The sequence below is a fragment of the Equus przewalskii genome, chromosome 4 (genome assembly GCF_037783145.1).
Source record: "Equus przewalskii isolate Varuska chromosome 4, EquPr2, whole genome shotgun sequence".
In the NCBI taxonomy this organism is placed as follows: Eukaryota; Metazoa; Chordata; class Mammalia; order Perissodactyla; family Equidae; genus Equus; species Equus przewalskii.
The window spans coordinates 31,807,382-31,826,102 of record NC_091834.1 but is presented as its reverse complement, the minus strand read 5'-3'; the positions used below and the strand labels follow the sequence as shown (position 1 = coordinate 31,826,102).

Below are 18,721 nucleotides of genomic sequence, written 5' to 3'. Positions count from 1 at the left end.
TATTTTTTTGAGGAAGCCCTTAGCTAACATCTGCTGCCAATCCTCCTCTTTTTGCTAAGGAAGACTGGCCCTGAGCTAACATCCGTGCCCATCTTCCTCTACTTTATATGTGGGACACCTACAACACTATGGCTTGCCAAGCGGTGCCATGTCCGCACCCAGGATCTGAACCGGGGAACCCAGGGCCACCGAAGAGGAACATGCAAACTTAACTGCTGTATCATCAGGCTGGCCCCTAGAGATTTTTTAAAAATAAAAAGATATTAAGAAAAACTTTAAACTTGAGAGCATCAATGAAATGGGTGTATTCCTTGAAGAACTTGCTGAATCTGCTAACAAGAAACAAGAAATCTGAATTATTCAGTATCTATTAATTAAACTGAATCTGTTACTAAAAAACTTTCCACCAAGACAATCTGCAGTTCAGATTTCTTCTCTGGTGAATTCTTTCAAAAGTTTAAGAAAGAAATAGTATTAACCTTACACAAACTCTTCTACAGAACAGAACAAAAAAAAATTTCTCAACTTATTTTACAACGTCAGATAAACTTAATGACAAAGCTAGACAAGAACACTACAAGAAAGAACAAGTACACACCAATCTCTTCTGTGAACAAATATGCAAAAATCTCAAATAGAACAGTAACTCACTTAATGCAAAGACATGTTAAAAAGATAATAATACAGCACAACCAAGTGTTTTTTATTTCAAAGTTGTTTAGCATTCAAAACTCAATCAAGATAATTCACAATATAATTCATAAACAGAAAAAAAGGGAAAGAAATCATATGTCCATCTTGATAGACAGAAAAAGCATTTGATAATACAGTATTCAGTATCCACTTATGATGAAAATTCTCAGCAATCTAGAAGTAGAAGGGAACTAAGAAAAACCTACTGCAAACATCACACAATGGTAAAATTGTTAATGCTTTCTGCAATACTGTGGTCCTAGCCAGTGCAGTAAGACAAGAAAGAAAAGGCACAAAGCTTGAAAAAGGAAGAAATAAAACAAGCAGAGGACATGACTGCATACTCAGAAAGTTAAAAAAAAACTGCAGAAAATGTTAGGATTAATAAGTAAACCGGGTAAACTTAGTAGACTACAAGACCAATATTTTAAAAGGTCAATTTTATGTCTGTATATCAGTAAAAAAAAAAAAAAAAGAAAAAGAAAGAATGAAAAATATTTTAAATGATCTGTTACAGTACTATAAAAATATCAAATATGGAAGAATAAATCTAAAAAGAGATATGTAATAGAGTCATGCATTGCTTAACAATGGTGATACGTTCCAAGAAATGCATTACTAGGCATATCATCACTGTGCAAACATAATAAACTATACTCATACAAACCTAGATGATATAGCCTACTACACATGTAGGCTATAGAGTAATCTTACGGGACCACTGTCGTATATGTGGTCCATCATTGCCTGAAACGTCATCATGCAGTGCATAACTGTATTCAAAACTATAGAAATTTGAGAAAAATTTCAGAATACTTAAATATATGACAGGATATATTATGTTCACGGATTGCATGTAAGTCTTTTTTTCTTTTAAGATTGGCCCTGAGCTAACATCTGCTGCCAATCTTCCTCTCTCCCTGACCTGGAAAGCCCCAGTACATAGTTGTATATCCTAGTTGTAGGTCAGTCTAGTTCTTCTATGTGGGATGCCGCCACAGCATGGCCTGATGAGTGGTGCATGGGTCCACACCCAGCATCTGAACCAGCGAACCCCGGGCTGCGTAAGCAGAGCACGCAAACTTAACTACTCAGCCATGGGGCCAGCCCCTGCATGTAAGTCTTGATGTTGTGAAGATGACAGTTTTCCCAAAATCGATTTACATTTTCAGTGCAATCTTAAAAATCCCAGGAGATTTTTTAATGGAAATTGACAAGTTGATGCGTAAAATTTAGTTTGCAAAGGCCAAGAACTGCCAAGACATTCTTGAAAAACAAAGCTACAGAATTTATATTACCAAACATCGAAACATATATAGTTATTGAGTCAGTATGACATTAGCTCAAGGGTAGCCAAATAGACTACTGGAACAGAAGAGAGAGTGCAGAAACAGACACACAAATGATCCAGTTATCTAACATAATAAATGTGACACTTGAGTATAGTGGGGAAAGCATGGTCTTTTTTAAATAAATGCGTCAACTGATTTCTCTAAAGGAAAATATTTAATCTTGACTCCTATACTTCACAGAGCCAGGCCTGGTGGTCTAGTGGTTAAGATTCCATGCTCTCAGCACTGTAGCCCAGGTTTGTTTCCAGGTCAGAGAATGACACCATCCATCAGTCAGTTGTCATACTCTGGTGGCTGCATATTGCTGTGATGCTAAAAGCTATGGCACTGATATTTCAAACAGGTTTCAGTGGAACTTCCAGACTAAGACAGACTAGACAGACCTGGCCATCCATTTCCGGAAAAACTGGCTGTGAAAACCCTATGAATAGCAGCGGAACATTGTCTGATGTAGCGCCAGAAGGTGAGAGGATGGAGCAAAAAGACCAGGCAGGGTTCTACTCTGCTGTACACAGGGTCATTAAGTGTCAGAATTGACTCAATAGCACTAACAACAAATACTTCACAGAATAAACAAAAACTACAGGTGGATTGTTGAATATAAATGTAAAAAAGTAAAACAATAAAGCTTTTAGAAGGAAACAGAATATTTTCATTACTTTGGAGCAAGCTTACTTCTTAAGCCAGTCACAATAAGCGCTAACCATGAAGGAAATTTATGGACTACTTTACAATTAAGAACTTCTAGTCATCAAAACATGATATACAGATAATGAAAAATCAAGCCACCAAATGGGAGAAAATATCTGCATTACATATAGCCAGCAAAAGACCTGCATACAGAATGTACAAAGAACTACACATCAAACAAACAAAAAATCAGAGCTCCCAGTTGATAAATAACTTGAATTGGCACTTCACAAAAGAGCATCTCCAACAGCCAAGAGACTTATGGAAAGGTGCTTAACTTCATTAGACATAAGGGAAATACAAATTAAAACCACCATGTGATACCCCAACAAACACACCAGAATGACTAAAATTAAAGCCAGAAAAATTTCAAGTGTTAGTAAGGAGGCAGAGCAACTGGAACTCTTATACATTGCTCACTAGTACATAAACTGGTACAACTCCTTGGGAAAACTGTTGTATCCACTGAAGCTGAACTGACCCAGAGATATATTTTATAAATCTGTAAAACTGAATATAAGAGTGGATAAGCTTCACATATTCCCCCTTGACTATCATATCTCTCAACTGAGCTTCTGACATTTATCAATCAGCAGTGAAGCTAAGGTAACACACTTTAATAAATGTGTGGGGGACAGCTACTCTCTGTTGTCAGTTGAAGATGAACCCAGTTTAGCTAGGGGAAGAGATAATACCTTCTGCGAACGCTGAGAAGCCTACCTAGGACTAGTAGCTGAAAAGATGATCATCCTGCCTCCACTGTGAACAGCTACTGTTAGGGCTCTAAGAATCCTTAGAAATGATACTGAACCTGCTCCACAGCAATATAACCAATGTTGATAAAGCCTCAACCCAAGCTCAACTACATACAGCCTGACTAAAAGAGCTTTAGCCAAAAATATAATTACTAAAGCCAAGGTATGAAAAGTCTTATGAGGCCACACTCAAACAGTGACAAGAAAAGTAAGTCATTGAATTTAGTTATTTAAAGGATTATACTGCCAATAATATTCAGTCACATTTCACATATCTGTATTTCACCCACCCAATTCAAGCATAGTAATAGACATCTTTTTCTGATTATTCAGCAACCAGAATGTTAAGAAGTTCAAAGTGCTAAAGCTCACTCACTTAACTCAGGCCTCTGGTGTCTTTTTTTTTTTAAACATATGATAAATTTACTTATCTGCTTTCCCAATTCACAACCAATCACAATTAGCAAGTCAGGATGGGAAGCACAAAGGAAAGAGCTGCTAGAAAGAAACAGGCAGAGTTGTGAGAAGTAACAGCTAATTTGGTAGGAAGAGACAGCAAAAGTGACAAGAACTCCAAATACACAACCTCCTGGGGCCATGTGGCAAAAAGCCTCAAGAGGGACCTCAAGAGTCTCCAAGAGCAGCCACTGCACAGGCATATTCAGAGAAACAGATCCAGACTAAGGTCAGCAATAAGGATTATATGATGCTACAGAGTCTTTTCAAAGAAGGTAGGGAAATGTGTAATCCTTTCTTAAAAGAAATTCATTCAAAATGTTTTAAATATTATTGTTTATTGTGGTTTAAATCTGAACACTTAAATTATAAGCTGCAGTTATAGAGAAGATCGTGCTCCACAATAAACGCTGAGTAAAGCACTATAGTTGATGGGAGAATTTAAAGCCTAACTCAAACAATAATTACATGGAAAATATGAGCAGCTCATTACCCGACTACACGGGAAAAATGAGGCACAACTGTTATTTGAAATAACATTCAAGTTACAAAATAATATCTTGACCTATAGAAAACTAAGAACAACTACGTACGTCATTAAAAGTACTTTAATTTTGAAAATCACCGTTTGTCTCCACTCTGCTTAGCTTATCACATTATCTCCTTAAATCACTCATTAGTCCTTTCTATCTACAAGACAGAAAAATTATAACTTTGTGTGGAGAGTTTCTCTTAAAGTATTGATTTAAAAGTTTAACAAATAGTTTTAAATCTGTTTATGAATATGTATTTAAACGTATATTTTAATAATTTTCTCATAAAACAATGTTAACTCATAAAAAGAGACTTTAGATTTTAACTCCCTTTATCAAGAGAACTAAAATCAAAGAAATATATAAGCTTTTCAATAAACTACAAAGCTTAAAAGTGACAGAAAAAACAATATCTGATTTTTCTATGGATGAAAAATGCAGGTTAAAAAAAGCCTGAAGGACTTTAACGATTTAATTGTTCAAAATTCAAAACGGTAGGGGCTGGCCCCATGGCCGAGTGGTTAAGTTCACATGCTCCGCTGCAGGCGGCCCAGTGTTTCGTTGGTTTGAATCCTGGGTGCGGACATGGCACTGCTCATCAAACCACGCTGAGGCAGCGTCCCACATGCCACAACTAGAAGGACCCACAACTAAGAATATGCAACTATGTAACGGGGTGCTTTGGGGAGAAAAAGGAAAAAAATAAAATCTTAAAATAAAAAAAAAAAAATCAAAACGGTAGAGAATATGCAGGGAAAATAGTAGTAGTTGGTGCACAGAACTAAAGTCAGTCTGTGAATATTTTGGAGTTGAGTATGGAATATTTAGAGGCCTCAAATGACCTATTTTCTCTCCACCACAATCTGCGAAAAACATAATAAAACTATTTATTTGCTGAGATAAATACCATCCAAGTATTTGTAGTCTACAATATACTGAAAAAAAAAACTGATGAAATACCTACAATCACAATGAACCAATATTCAACTCAATTCAATTCAATTCCTAACTATCCTACCTAACCAAACAACCTCCTTCGACAGTTGAAACTATAACAATATTGTTCTTGTATAAGGCATTTTAAACCTAAAGAACTGTGTAGTTATATAGTAAGGTTTTAAACCTAAACTGAGAGTATGTCTAAGTTGTTCAAGGGGTAAGGAAAAGCAATGCTGTATAAGTATTAACATACACTAGAATGATAGTGGGGGGCGAGTTTGGTGTGGTTTCGGAAACTGTTCAATTTTTGTAGAACAGCAGAGAATCACAAAATGGAAGGCAGAGTTCAAATGTTTTTGTTTATAGAGAAAAATGCACATGCCTCATCAAGCTACCATTAAACTTATGTCTATCTGTACCTACTAGTATTAGGAGAAATTCAAAACCAAATATGAGCACATTTTGCTTGAAGGCTATTATTAGCTTTAGGGCTGCCTTGAAGGTTACCAATGATCTAGTCCAAGATTATTTTACATATGAGAAAAGGGGAAAATGGGAAGGTTGCATAGCTTGTTAAAGGACATACAACTAGATATTGACAAGGTAAACTTAGAACTCAATTATATTTACACTAAACCAACTTCTTCCAAACTTAAATATCAAATCACCTCTGATTTGACAAACAAGAATTTAAAAATGAAATCATTAAGACACATGGGTGAGATACCAAGGATCTGGTAACTTTAAAAGGCAGAGAAAAGCAACAGAAATGTATAGTGATTTGTCCATTTGGGTGAATTTGAGGCAGGACTACATAAAACATCTAAATGGCCTACAGTGACTTTTTTTCCAACCAGTAAAAGTCTTTTAGACAAAGCCTATCAAATAGATCCCATAACTAGACAAGGATGATAATTTACATGCACCGTCAACTATTTGGATATTTAGAAGAGCCTTAGTGGGGCCCATCTCATGGCGTAGTGGTTAAGTTCAACACGCTCTGCTTCAGTGGCCCAGGGTTCAGTTCCCAGGCACAGACCCACACAACTCGCTGGCCACCACGCTGTGCTGGCAATCCACATACAAAATAGAAGCAGACTGGCACAGATGTCAACTCAGGGTGAATCTTCTTCAAGCAAAAAGAGGAGGATTGCCAACAGATGTTAGCTCAGGCTGAATCTTCCTCAGCCAAAAAAAAAAGAACAGCCTTAGTAATATTATCCACATAAATAAATAAACAAATTGAAATTGAAGCCAGAAACTGGAGTTTATTTTAGCAAGAATACTAAATTTATGTGTAAACTCTAACTAAAGTCAGTACTTATATTCATTTCAGAGTAGAAAAGAATAATTCAGCAAACAAAATAATGAAAATACAGGTAGCCCAGACAGCTATCCACACATATCAGTGTGATGTGACTGAAATTTCTTAAACATAATTTAAAATGTAATTTAAGCAAGGTTGAGATATGTCTCTTTCTTCTCCTGAACTGCCTCCGATGAGAGCAAATGAACATTAAATGACCTAAAACTAGCCATGACAAAAATGGAAAAGCAAAAGGAATAGTACCTACCACTGAATTTACTCGTTCAATAAATATTTACTGAGTGTCAGGTGCTATGGCAGGAAGTAAAACAATTTTTAAAAAAGAAGACTAAGCAAATACACAAGTTCATTGCTCTGTGAAGTTTGTCTGTTGGAGGTTTTATGAAATACATTATCCCAAGAAACACTGTATATGTTGGAGCCTGCTTGAGACCATCCTCTTTAAGAAAAAATAATTCTTTTTAATATCTGTAAAATAAAGGTAAGAAAATCAGCCTCTTATTGTTCTATTTACCTAACTTAAAAAAAAAGATTTGCCTAGATTTTTAAAAACTTAATACAGTCTATCTTTCTGGCAAGAGTGCATCCCAGACAGTACAAATGGTAAATTAAACAGATTCCATATCATTTTACTGTTTACAACTCAAAGTGCCACAACAGTCAGTGAAGCAGGTCTTCCTGCTAGATAGGGGAAGATTTGTAAGAGCTCTAGTTAAAAAAAAAAAAAGTCACCCAAAGTTATTGAATATAAATCCTAGTATAAATATCTGTATTCTGTTTAAGATGCTGGCACATTTTTACACAAGCAAAAGAAAAAATAGAGATACAAATTGCAAAGGAGGAAAAGGTTTCATCATTCCCTGATTCTTAGAGGATTATCCACAGTTGACGATGAGGGGTTTGATGGAACAAAGTAATTTTAAAATAACTTCATGGTTCAAAGGAGCTCCTAAGAAATGGATGGCTAGGACTTCAATTTTTTTTTAAATACCCAGAAATAAGATTCAAAATAAATCAGCGTGTTAAAAATTAGTTATTTCTGAATACCAGGTTTATGGAAACTATTCCTTTTATGTTGCTATATTTTCTAGAGGCAGGGAATACTACGTTTATAACTAGAAAACATTTAAGGAAAGGCAGACCTTGGGGTAAATCATTAACACGAAGACTAGGTGTCCTCCATAATAGACTCTTGATAACAACTGCAGAAAACAGCACCAGCAATGCAATTTAAAAGTGGAGAGGAATACACGCGCGCGCGCGCACACACACACTTGGCTAGCTTGCAGTAGGCACTCAATATTTGTGGCAAGAAATATCTGAATTTACATGCAAACAAGCCAAAATAAAATGCACTCGGCTTTTGTGGCAACATAGTAAACAATCACAATAACGACCATTTTACCAAAAGCTGGCTGACAGCTTAATGTGCAATACACGAAAGAGCTCTGCCTCTCTGCCTCCTCCTTTACTCTGACATTCGATTGCACATTCAAAACAAATCCTCCCCCAGCCCCGCCCCAAGCCCTACCCGAGGCTGCTTCCAGCCCTGGAACCGACGGGAAAGCCCGGGCCTCGGCGGCGCCCAGACTCGGAGGCGCCCGGGGCGCTGCGGGCAGCGGCCACGCCCGACGCGGCACAGGCTGGAGCGTTGGTGCTACAGCCCCTCGGCTCCGGGCCCCAGGGCTCGCGCGCTCGCCCTCGCCCTCGCCCGCGGCGCCGGCGGCCTCCTCCCCGCTCCCGAGCGGCGGGCCGCGCCGTACCTGCACACCGTGATCAGGTTCCTCCTCTCCACCGCAGCATTGCGGGCGCTCAGGCTCTTCTTGTTGCCGCCGCCGCGGCTCCCGCTCAGGCCCCCCAGGCTCCGGGAGGCCATGGAGGGCTGACCCCCGCTCCCTTTTGTCTCGTGCGACCCCGCCCGCCCCCTACACCTGCTTTCCAGAGCTCTCCCTCGGTCTGCGGCCGTGGTGGCGCGGGAGAGTCGGAGGGAAGGAGCGCAGATGGAGGGAGGGTGTGGAAGACGGCGGCGGACTCGCACCGGGGACTGACGGCTCGTGCTCGCACCCGAGCTCCTCACACACATACACACTCACGCGCGCACACCACTCCGGCCCTTGCGCGCGCCGCCGCCCGCCGGGCGGGTCCGCGTCGGGCGCTCCCCCACCTCCCGAGGGACCTGGAAAGCCGGCGCGCGCGCGCCCGCCGGCCCCGCACGCCCAACCACCGGCACTCGGCCACCACAAGCGCTCCGGCCGCGGCAGCTGAGGTGAGGCCTTGGGCCTCGCGCGCGCAGCCCCGCCCTCCGTGCACCTACCCGGGCAACGCCGCCCCACCTGCAGCCAATCGCGGCGCGCGAGGGGCGGGGCCGGCCGTGCGGAGCGTTAAAGCAACGTGGTCGAGCCCCGCCTCGGCGCGTGGGCAGCTGTCAAGATGCCGGGCTCGCGCTCGGCGCCCGCGTGCGGGAGACAGTCAGCGCGCCTGGGAGCAGCGCTGCTCTTTGCTCCCGGGTGGAGGGTTGCGGAGCACGGAAGTGCCCAGGGCGGATTACTGACCCTAGCCTAACTGCTGAGATCTCTAGCTTTAATGGCTGATCGTTTTCCCCGAAGCCCGCTCCCCAGTCCTGTGGCATCTGTCGCAACAGCGCCGAGAACGCGGCAGCGCCAGCTCCCGCACCCCATCCAGGGCCCGACTCCCAGGAAAGGAGCGGGGTTCCTTTTGTCCTAACGCCTGTACTGCCTGATAAACAGCCGCAAATAACCGGAGGAGGGAACTTGTCCCTGGAATACCCCTCTTGGGCGTCTGTGGTGGGATTTCTTGACACTTCCCGCCACGTCGCCCCTACCCTAGCCCCAGCAGGCCTGCGGCTGGCACTGACCGCCCACGAAAGAACGAGCGCGGTGCGAGCGTACAGTCTTCTCCCAGCGCCCTGCTCTGTCCGGGGCGGGGACCTCCGAAATGGGTGAGGGGAACGGCGAGCCTAGGGGTGGTTCGGCCTTGGCTCGGCCCGTTGCCCCCTGCCAGAGGTCGGGAGGGAGTGCTGTCCTCGTCGCGCGGGTTCGGAACCTCGCGCCCACTTTCCAGAGCTTCTCCACCCCTCGGGCCTTAGTTGCGGAAGGGTCCTGGCTTCGCCCAGTTCTCTGGCACTCACTTAGGTCAGCCTTCGACCTCCCGTTGTATCAATATGCCCAGATTTTAGAGTGAAATACTTAATGCCTACTGTCCCCGTGGGGCATAGCACGGGCTGTGCATAGAACAGGTTCTCAATAAATGTTTGTTAAATTTAACTTGAAGTCACATTTGGCAATATTTTACAGTTTGAGTGGCTCCAAAATCCATATAACTTCCAGCTCTAGTTTTGAAGTTTCTGTCAAAGAAGGTTATAGAATATACAGTTTACTGTAGATATCTCTGTACTTCTCATATGGTAGTATATATTTTAGGTCAGTGAACTTGTTCCCAAACATTTCTTGTCTGCTCTATGGTGACATAGAGGCTTGTAAGAAAGTTTACCCTCCTAGAAGCTCCAACTTAACTGGTCTCTTCTTGCTAGCCCAACAGGTTGAATTCAGACTTAGCCATCAGGAAACAGATGCACTGGCTGTGCAGGCAGTCTCAGCAAAATATTTGCGCTGGCAATGACAAATGGTCCTCAAATTGAAGTTATTCTTGTTTAAACACGGATTAAAACTGCACAGGGAAAAGAGTGGAAAGCCAATAATTATCAAGAAAATTCCTAGACACCCATGCTGGTTTGTCCTGAAGAAGGGAGAGAAACATTTCTGAAACGCTTTCCAAGAAGACAAAGCTAAGTGGTCATATCGGATAGAGAAAAGTGAGGTGTCATTATTCTCAAAATTGGCTTTCTAGCCTGAGATACATTTTCATGTGACTTGTACTACTAATTTATGACTGAGGACTTAGTAAAACTCCATCTTAGATGTCTAGGTAATAATGCTACTTCCAAATGCCACTTTTAGGGGGGTCAGTTGACATGGGTGCTTACTGAACAAGATTTCTCCTTAAAACAAGCCATCGTGCGTACAGCATGTTGTTAAACTGCCACATGGGGGCCTTATTTGATAAAGCTTTTTCTTAATTATCCTCAGCAGTATGTCCTGGGTTTCATTCTTTCTCTACATTACTAATCTAGAGATAATTAATCAATTGTATCCAGTACAAAGTATACTACTACTATAGAGCCACGTGAGTTTTCACACTACTTTTTGAACTTCTCTCAGCATCTATTACAATTCTTTATTTTACTTATCTGAGCATTTGCACAAAGGTTATTCAGAGATGTAAAAAGAATCACAACAAAAATAATTTCAAAGTAGATGGCCAAATTAACCTATAAGAATTCGGTAGAAATGAATGGGCAGACCATACTCATTCACCATTTTCCCAACCTCCTCCTTCTTTCCATCAAAAAAGACAAAATTACAACTGTGACATATACAATGTCCTCAAATCTAAAATGCTGTAAGCCAGAGAGATTATCAAACCATCGTTTATCTTAATCTCCAAAGAAGAAGTGGACTTTCTAAGTATGCCCAAACCTAGCAGTCATACAGAAAAGACAGATACAGTTGAACATACAAATTTTTTTAAAATACACAAAGCAAGTTTCACCATAAGCAAAATTCAAGGAAAATAGGCTGAGAAAATACGTTTGAAACATATCATGGACAAAAAGCTTATTTTTCACATACACAGTACTCCTGCAGATCAATAAGACCTGTTTCAGTAGAATAATGACCATGTAAGCCAAATAGTAGAGAGTAAAAGAGTTAGTGGGAAGTGAGAATCACACAACTCTTTAAAAAAGAGTTTTTTGTGAAGGGGGGAGAAATAAAGAAGAGTGGCATAGAGAAATGTTGAGTAGAGAGGAATGTTGGTGTTTTCTCCCTATTATTGTGTTGTCACTTTTCATGCAAGTGACTTGAGCATATCTTAAAGCTGATGGAATGAACCCACTGGGAGGCAAAGCTTAGTAATGCAAGAGGGGGGAAAACGGTCAGAAGTGAGAATGCAGAAAAGCAATGGGATGCGAGGCACAGATGAATAGATTGACCTTTGGTTAAAGGAACTAATTCTTAATTGTAACTACAGAGAAGGGTGGGAGTATGGCTGCAGATATAAATAGTTTTGAACTTTTACTATTAGAAAGTTGAGGAAGTTCCCATCTGATAACTTCTGCTTTTTCTGTAAATAAAAGACAAAGTCACCAGCTGAAGATTCAAATAGTCCTTCTTATAGTGCATAGTAGAATAAGTTGACTAATGAAATTTAGGTCTCCTGGTCAGTGTTGGAGGACTGACTTGAGATTGGTGGTGATGAGTTTACCGTGAGACACATCCACCCTATTGTGTGACTTTCTTGGACATTGTTAGTGTCTCAGTCAGCTGGGGCTGCCATAACAAAATACCACAGTCTGGACGGCTTAAACGACAGAGATATATTTTCTCATAGTTCTAGAAGCTGACCAGTCCAAGATCAAGGTGCCAGCCAATTTGGTTCTTTGGATTGCGAGTGAGAGAACAAGCTCTCTAGTGTCTCTTCTTTTTATTTTATTTAATTTATTATTTTTTTAAGATTTTATTTTTGCCTTTTTCTCCTCAAAGCCCCCTGGTACATAATTGTGCATTTTTAGTTGTTGGTCCTTCTAGTTGTGGCACGTGGGACACCTCCTCAGCTTGGCTTTTTTTTTTTTTTTTGAGGAAGATTAGCCCTGAGCTAACTGCTGCCAATCCTCCTCTTTTTGCTGAGGAAGACTAGCCGTGAGCTAACATCCGTGCCCATCTTCCTCTACTTTATATGTGGGACGCCTACCACAGCATGGCTTGCCAAGCAGTGCCGTGTCCTCACCCCGGGATCCGAACCCGCCAACCCCAGGCCGCCGAAGCAGAACGTGTGCACTTAACCGCTGCACCACCGGGCCAGCCCTAGTGTCTCTTCTTATAAGGGCACTAATCTCATCTTTAGGCCCCACCTGCATGACCTCATCTAACTGTAATTACCTCCCAAAGGCTCCATGTCCCAATACCATCACATCAGGGGTTAGGACCTCAATGTATGAATTTTGGGGGAACATAAGCATTCAGTCCAGAACAGTTAGGCTGCTGGCAGGCAGGTAATAAGGAAAATGTCGATTTCATGCAGGTCTGAGATTTTATGAAAGGGTAAAAGGAAAAGACGGAAATACAAGGAGGTTTGGGATGTTAACAAGATTGTGATTCTAACGTACTTTTAAGTTGGATCTAGAGAGGTAAAGAAGAAAGGAGAGAAGTGATGGATTGGAGTAGAAAAGAGGGATCAAAGGCCTGGATGATCTGTTGAACTAAAAAATAATCATAAAGGATATAGTTAAGCAAACTAGGAGAGGAGATTAGAGATTGTGGTCAGAGAGTGGTATGCTTAAAATAGGAATTTTGGAATTACAGTAGCTATGGGTGATGACAAAATCCAAGGTGCAATCACGGTAATGTGTGGGAGTGGAGGAGGTAGGCCTGGTGATGCAAAGAACCAAAAAAATTCACAAGTCAGACTGCTGAATGGCCATTTACGCTGTTATGAAGTCACCCGGAATTATGGAAGGATTTAGAATACACAGTAGGTGCTGTGTTATCTTGTCTTCAATAATCTAGATGGATTAAGTGGGAGACTGGTTGATGACAATACTGTCAGATTACCTAAACCTCAAGGACTGAGAGCAAATTTTGTTGGTTTGTTGCTTTTTACAAGAGGGTGGAGAAATAATGACCTAGAAGTGGCAATAGAAACCAGGGAAAACACTACCCCTCTGGCCCTGTGGTGTGAAACGGCTGAAAATGTTGCAAATAACCACATCCATTTGAGTACAACAAGGGAAGCAGGGCCCTTAGAGGAGATCCAGATTTCTGTTGAGGAAAGAGGAGGAAGGGACCACTTAGAAGAAGTGGAGGATATAAGGTAGTATTGATTATAGAGCAAAAGTTCCAGGAGGCATCATAGAAGGGGTGGCAGACAAGGTCACGGCAAGGAAGTGTAAAACATGTTGGTACAATAGGGTATGGATGGTGAGGCTGGCACTATAGGCTGTGTTGAAGAGTACCTTGACAGGTCTCACAAATTGTTCTTTGTAAAAGTCTTAAGCTTTGGGTAAAGGCTAATCAAAACAAAGTGGATTTGGTCTTACTGTTTCTTTGAGGAGGGGAATATGGGCCCTTAGGTCAGAGGGCTTTTTTCCTTTCTTTTTAATCTTGGAAAGTGGTGTTAACACACCAATATTACAGACTCCAGACATTGCACAGAATATATCATCAATTAATTTTAAAAGTCATTCTCTGAAGTATGTTCCGTATTCTCCAATTTACAAACAATGAAACCTCTCTAAAAAGAGGTTAAGCAACTTGCAGAAAGTCACACAACAAGTGGCAGAGCCAAGATTAAAATCTTGATCTATTTGATGCAAAATGGATCTATTAGAGCCATCCTTTTTCCTAACACGTTTTACTAACTTTTTGAGACAGTAACTCCAGATGAGGCCTAAATACAATAGCTCTGCTTTGCACACATAATGCTTAAGAATCAGCAAGAGTTGTATAGAATGACCAGTTGCATCACTCGTGGAATCTAGAGTCTCTAGGGAGTTGAGAGCAGCAGAGCTCAGGCTTCCGTAATTCTTTATAAGAAATGTGGAATGAATTTCACCATTGGAGCTAGTAAGACAGTCACTTGATCAACTTAGCCTGGGCAGCAGTTCTCTCATTTCTCTCCTCCCTCTTATCTTTCTCTTTGGACTAGAACCTTAGCCTCATACTGTACCAGATTGAATTATTTTACACCAAAGGTAATTGTTGTCAGCATTCTCCAGCACATTAATTTCATTTTCTAACCACTTTCTTCCTCTTCTGTTTCTATCAAATATCGTCAGCATTTTTCTATGTCACCTTAATGACAATAAATACACTTCTACAACGTCATAACAACAAAATAATATTCCATGGTGTAGTTGTATCATAATTTACTTGACCAATCCTAAGATGTTGAACTTTTAGCATGTTTCCAATTATATTATTATAGACAACATTAGCATTGCAATACCTGCATATTCATGATTGCTGCTTTAAGATAGATTGCTGTATACATTTTTTGATTCAAAAAATATGTGTTGAGTCAAAAGATATGAAAAATTTTAATGGATACAAATTAAATTTTTCTCTAAAGATATTTTACCAATTTACATTCCTACAACAGTACATAAGAGCATTTTCTTACACCCTTGCTTACTTGGAACTATCATTCTTTTTGCTGTTTTTCCACATAATAGGGAAAGGGCAATATCTTATTTATGTTATAACTTTTTTTATTAGTAGTGAGACTATACATTTATTTCAAGTGCTTATTGGTCACATATCTTGTCTTTGGGTTTTGCCTATTCATTTTCTTTGCTCATATTTTTCAAGGGAGTATTAGTCTTTTGTAGAGTGGCTTATTATCATATTGGTCTATTGTATGTATAGCAAACACTTTTTTCAGTTTGTTGTTCCCTTATTTATGGTGCCTATAGAGTTATTGTATGTACAGATGTTGAAAATGTTTATATATAAATTAAATTCATCAATCTTTTCTTTAATTGGTTTTTCTTTTAGTCATTTTAGAAAGGCCTTTGCCACTCCCAAGATTATACAGATATTTTCTGGTTTCTTTTCTTACATCAAAAATAGTTCATCTATTGTTCTCATTTAAAAACAAAATTCTGGGGCTAGCCCCAGTGGCCTAGTAGTTAAGTTTGGCACGTTCCGCTTCAGCAGCCCGGGTTCAGTTCCTGGGTGCGGACCTACGCCACTTGTCTGTCAGTGGCCATGCTGTGGCAGTAACTCACATACAAAAAGGGGAAGATTGGCAATGGATGTTAGCTCAGGGCAAATCTTCCTCAGGAAAAAGAAAACCAAAACAAAACAAAATTCTGTAAAAATTTATATGCACTATGGGTCCCGGAGAACAGATATCACATTCATTATGTTTGGCATCTGACACCTCACTGCTAGTATTCAATATTTTTTGAATGAAAATAATGTTCATCTATATGGAATACATGGAGGTATGAAATTAGGATATAACTTTACTTTTTCCAAATGGTTAGCCATTTGTCCATTTCTATCTATTAAATAATCCATCTTTTCCATACTACTTTGAAATATTAAATTTATCATGTAATAATTTTTAAATAGCAATTTGCATTTGTACTAAAGATTTGTGCTGATGATAATAAATCCACAGAGGTAACTAACACAAATGTTTCACAGGAACTTTTTTCCAAATTTCTCTCTAGACATGCAATAGAGATATATGTACTTAATTTTACCCAGGTGGGCACATGCTACATATGGTTGATACATATTTTCACCATCTGTCACTATTTGTTTGTGTTTGTTTATAATGTTTTCTTCCCTTCAAAAATTTTGTTTTGTTTTGTTTTGTTTTTTGGTGAGGAAGATTGGCCCTAAGCTAACATCTGTTGCCTATCTTCCTCTTTTTGCTTGAGGAAGATTCTCACTGAGCTAACATCTGTGCCAATCTCCTTTATTTTGTATGTGGGACGCTGCCACAGCATAGCTTGAATAGCAGTGTATAGATCCACATGTGGGATCCAAACCCACAAACCCCAGGCTGCTGAAGCAGAGCACTCAAACTTAACCACTAAGCCATGGGGCAGGCCCCCAAATTTTGTATTTTTATGCAAATTTATGTATTATTTATTTTTTATTATTTATGTATTAGGTTTACTATTTTATTTACTTATTTACATATTATGTATTATTTGTTTTTATGGTTTCTGGGTTTTCATGCTTAGAAAAGCTTTCTATATGCTTAGATTATAAAACTGTTTACCTGTCTTTCTGTGGTTTCTTTTTCTTTTTTTTTTTTGCATTTGTGTATTTAGTATTTATACCACTTATCTTAGTATAAGAGTCAATTGATAAAAAAGCCTAACTTACCCAAATGGCCGTTATACATTTAAGATATTAAATAATGCATCCTTTCTCACTTATATGAAATGCTACCTTTGTTAGCTACTAAACATTTGTATCTATTTGAGCCTCTTGCTGGATTTTCTATTCTGATCCATTGACATCATTTGTGAGCTAGTGGTACCAAAATCTAATAAATACTGAAGACTTATAATTCTCTTAAATATCTAGTATGGCTAGTATCTTCCTTTTTTCTTTTTTTTCAGGCTAGTATCTTCTAATTACTCTCTTTCAGAATGTTCTTAGGTAATTTTAGAATGTCTCTTCTTCCGTGCAAACATTAGAATCATTTTGACACATTCTCCTCCAAAAAAGCCTATAGAGATTCTGATTAGAATTGAATTGAATTTATAGATAGGTTAAAAAAAAAAATTAACATCTTTGCATTATTTGAGATGTTCTAAGACCATTGTATGTTTCTTTATTTCTTCATGTGTTCTTTTATTTCACTTGGTAGAGTTTTATCATAGAGTTCCAGATTGGTATTATGACTACTTTTTTTCTTCCACTATATTTTTAACTACTTATAATATTTACATAGGAAAGCTATTCTTTTTTGCACAATTACCTTTCTGAGTGTACTTATTGTTTTTAATAGATTTTCAGTTAATTCTTTAGTTTTCCAGGTGCACAGTTATATCATCTGTGTTTATTCATATAGCATGACAGGCACTTGGTAAGTACTCAATAAGCATCAGATATAATTATTATGATTCTTAATTATCACTTATTTTAGTAAGTTATCAGAGAGACTGAATTGTCCATGATCAGATTAGCAGGTTTACATTTTCAGATTTTGGCAAAATGATTCTAAATTTCACCAGTAAGTATAAACATGCAAATATAGACAAGACCATTTGGTAAAAGAAGAGTAACAAAGGGTGACTTGCTTTATCAGGTATTAAAATATATTGTAAAGTATACAAAAGCATATTACAAAATAGCAAGATACTAGTTCAAAAACAGAAAGATTAATAGGTTAATGGACTAGCACACAAATCTTTTTAACATCAAGAATTTATTTTCATAGCTAAGAATGTGTGAATACCAATTCTACAAAGCAGTTTTCTATAAGTTATCTGAGACAACTTATTCAAATGTAAGCTCTTAAATAATAATCATCTTGGGACATTTCGCCAAAGGCTAAATATCAGCGACAAATGGGTTACTCACAAACTTCTCAGTAAAATTTTAAGCCACGATGTCAAGGATGTAAAAAAAATTGCCTTGAGATCTTGTCAAGATGGCGGTGTGAGCAGACGTGGAACTAGCCTCCTCCCACGAACACAACCAGGTTACAACAATTTTTGGAAGAATTACCCTGGACTGAAAACTGAAAACTGGACAAAAAGAACCCCCATGACAAGGCACAGTCCTGACGAAGGCAGAAGAGGCAGTAATTCCGGGTGGAGAGGAAAAAAGCCACCTTTTGGAGCAGCGGAAGTTCTCAGCTGGCCAGGCAGGAGCCACCCTAAGGTACACAGCCCTCCCTGGAGGAGTGAGGTCTGGTGCGGGGGCGATACTGCTATAAGCATCCTCCGGACTCAGTCCAACTGAGACGGGGCTCTTACTTTCTGGCTTTGCTGGCTATTAACTGCAGCCAGGATACCCCCAGAAAAGCTGTCTGCGGAAAGCCGAAAAGATCCGGGTCTTAAAGGGCCCATGCACCAAACTCACTCATTGCAGCAACCTCAAATCACCAGAGAGAAGGCTGACAGGCCTTTGGTGAAACGAACTCATCTGGTGGGCTCTGGGGGCAACCTGGTGAGAGGAGGGACCTCTCCCGAGACTGAGATAGTGGTGGGGGCCATTGTTCTGAACTGGTCCAGGTGTGCTGATACGGACACTGGTGGGGGCCATTGAGGTGCATCCCCTGGGCTGTTAGCCCAGGGGTCTGCCACACCAATAGAGCACAGTTTTAATCCAGTTCAGCCAGGGCAGGCAACCCCTCCTAAGGCCTGGC

At 39.9% G+C, this 18,721-nt stretch overlaps 2 protein-coding genes across 29 annotated transcripts in view; one reads left to right on the top strand and one right to left on the bottom strand.

The window, feature by feature from the left end:
* The window catches only part of RUNDC3B (RUN domain containing 3B), a 150,927-nt gene extending 141,734 nt beyond the window's left edge, over positions 1-9,193 (bottom strand). For 10 of the 28 annotated variants that reach the window (XR_011539467.1, XR_011539468.1, XR_011539470.1 and 7 more), the window contains exon 1: positions 8,509-8,977. Coding sequence is in view for 14 of the 28 variants with exons in the window: in XM_070617355.1 (XP_070473456.1) it covers positions 8,509-8,828 (320 nt within the window). In the remaining 14 variants the exon portion in view is untranslated. Of the gene's footprint in view, positions 1-8,276; positions 8,380-8,508 lie in introns of those variants that run through there. The other 18 variants (XR_011539469.1, XM_070617356.1, XM_070617362.1 and 15 more) reach the window with 11 other exon arrangements.
* The window catches only part of ABCB1 (ATP binding cassette subfamily B member 1), a 197,324-nt gene that overhangs the window by 57,220 nt on the left and 121,383 nt on the right, over positions 1-18,721 (top strand). The window lies entirely within an intron of this gene.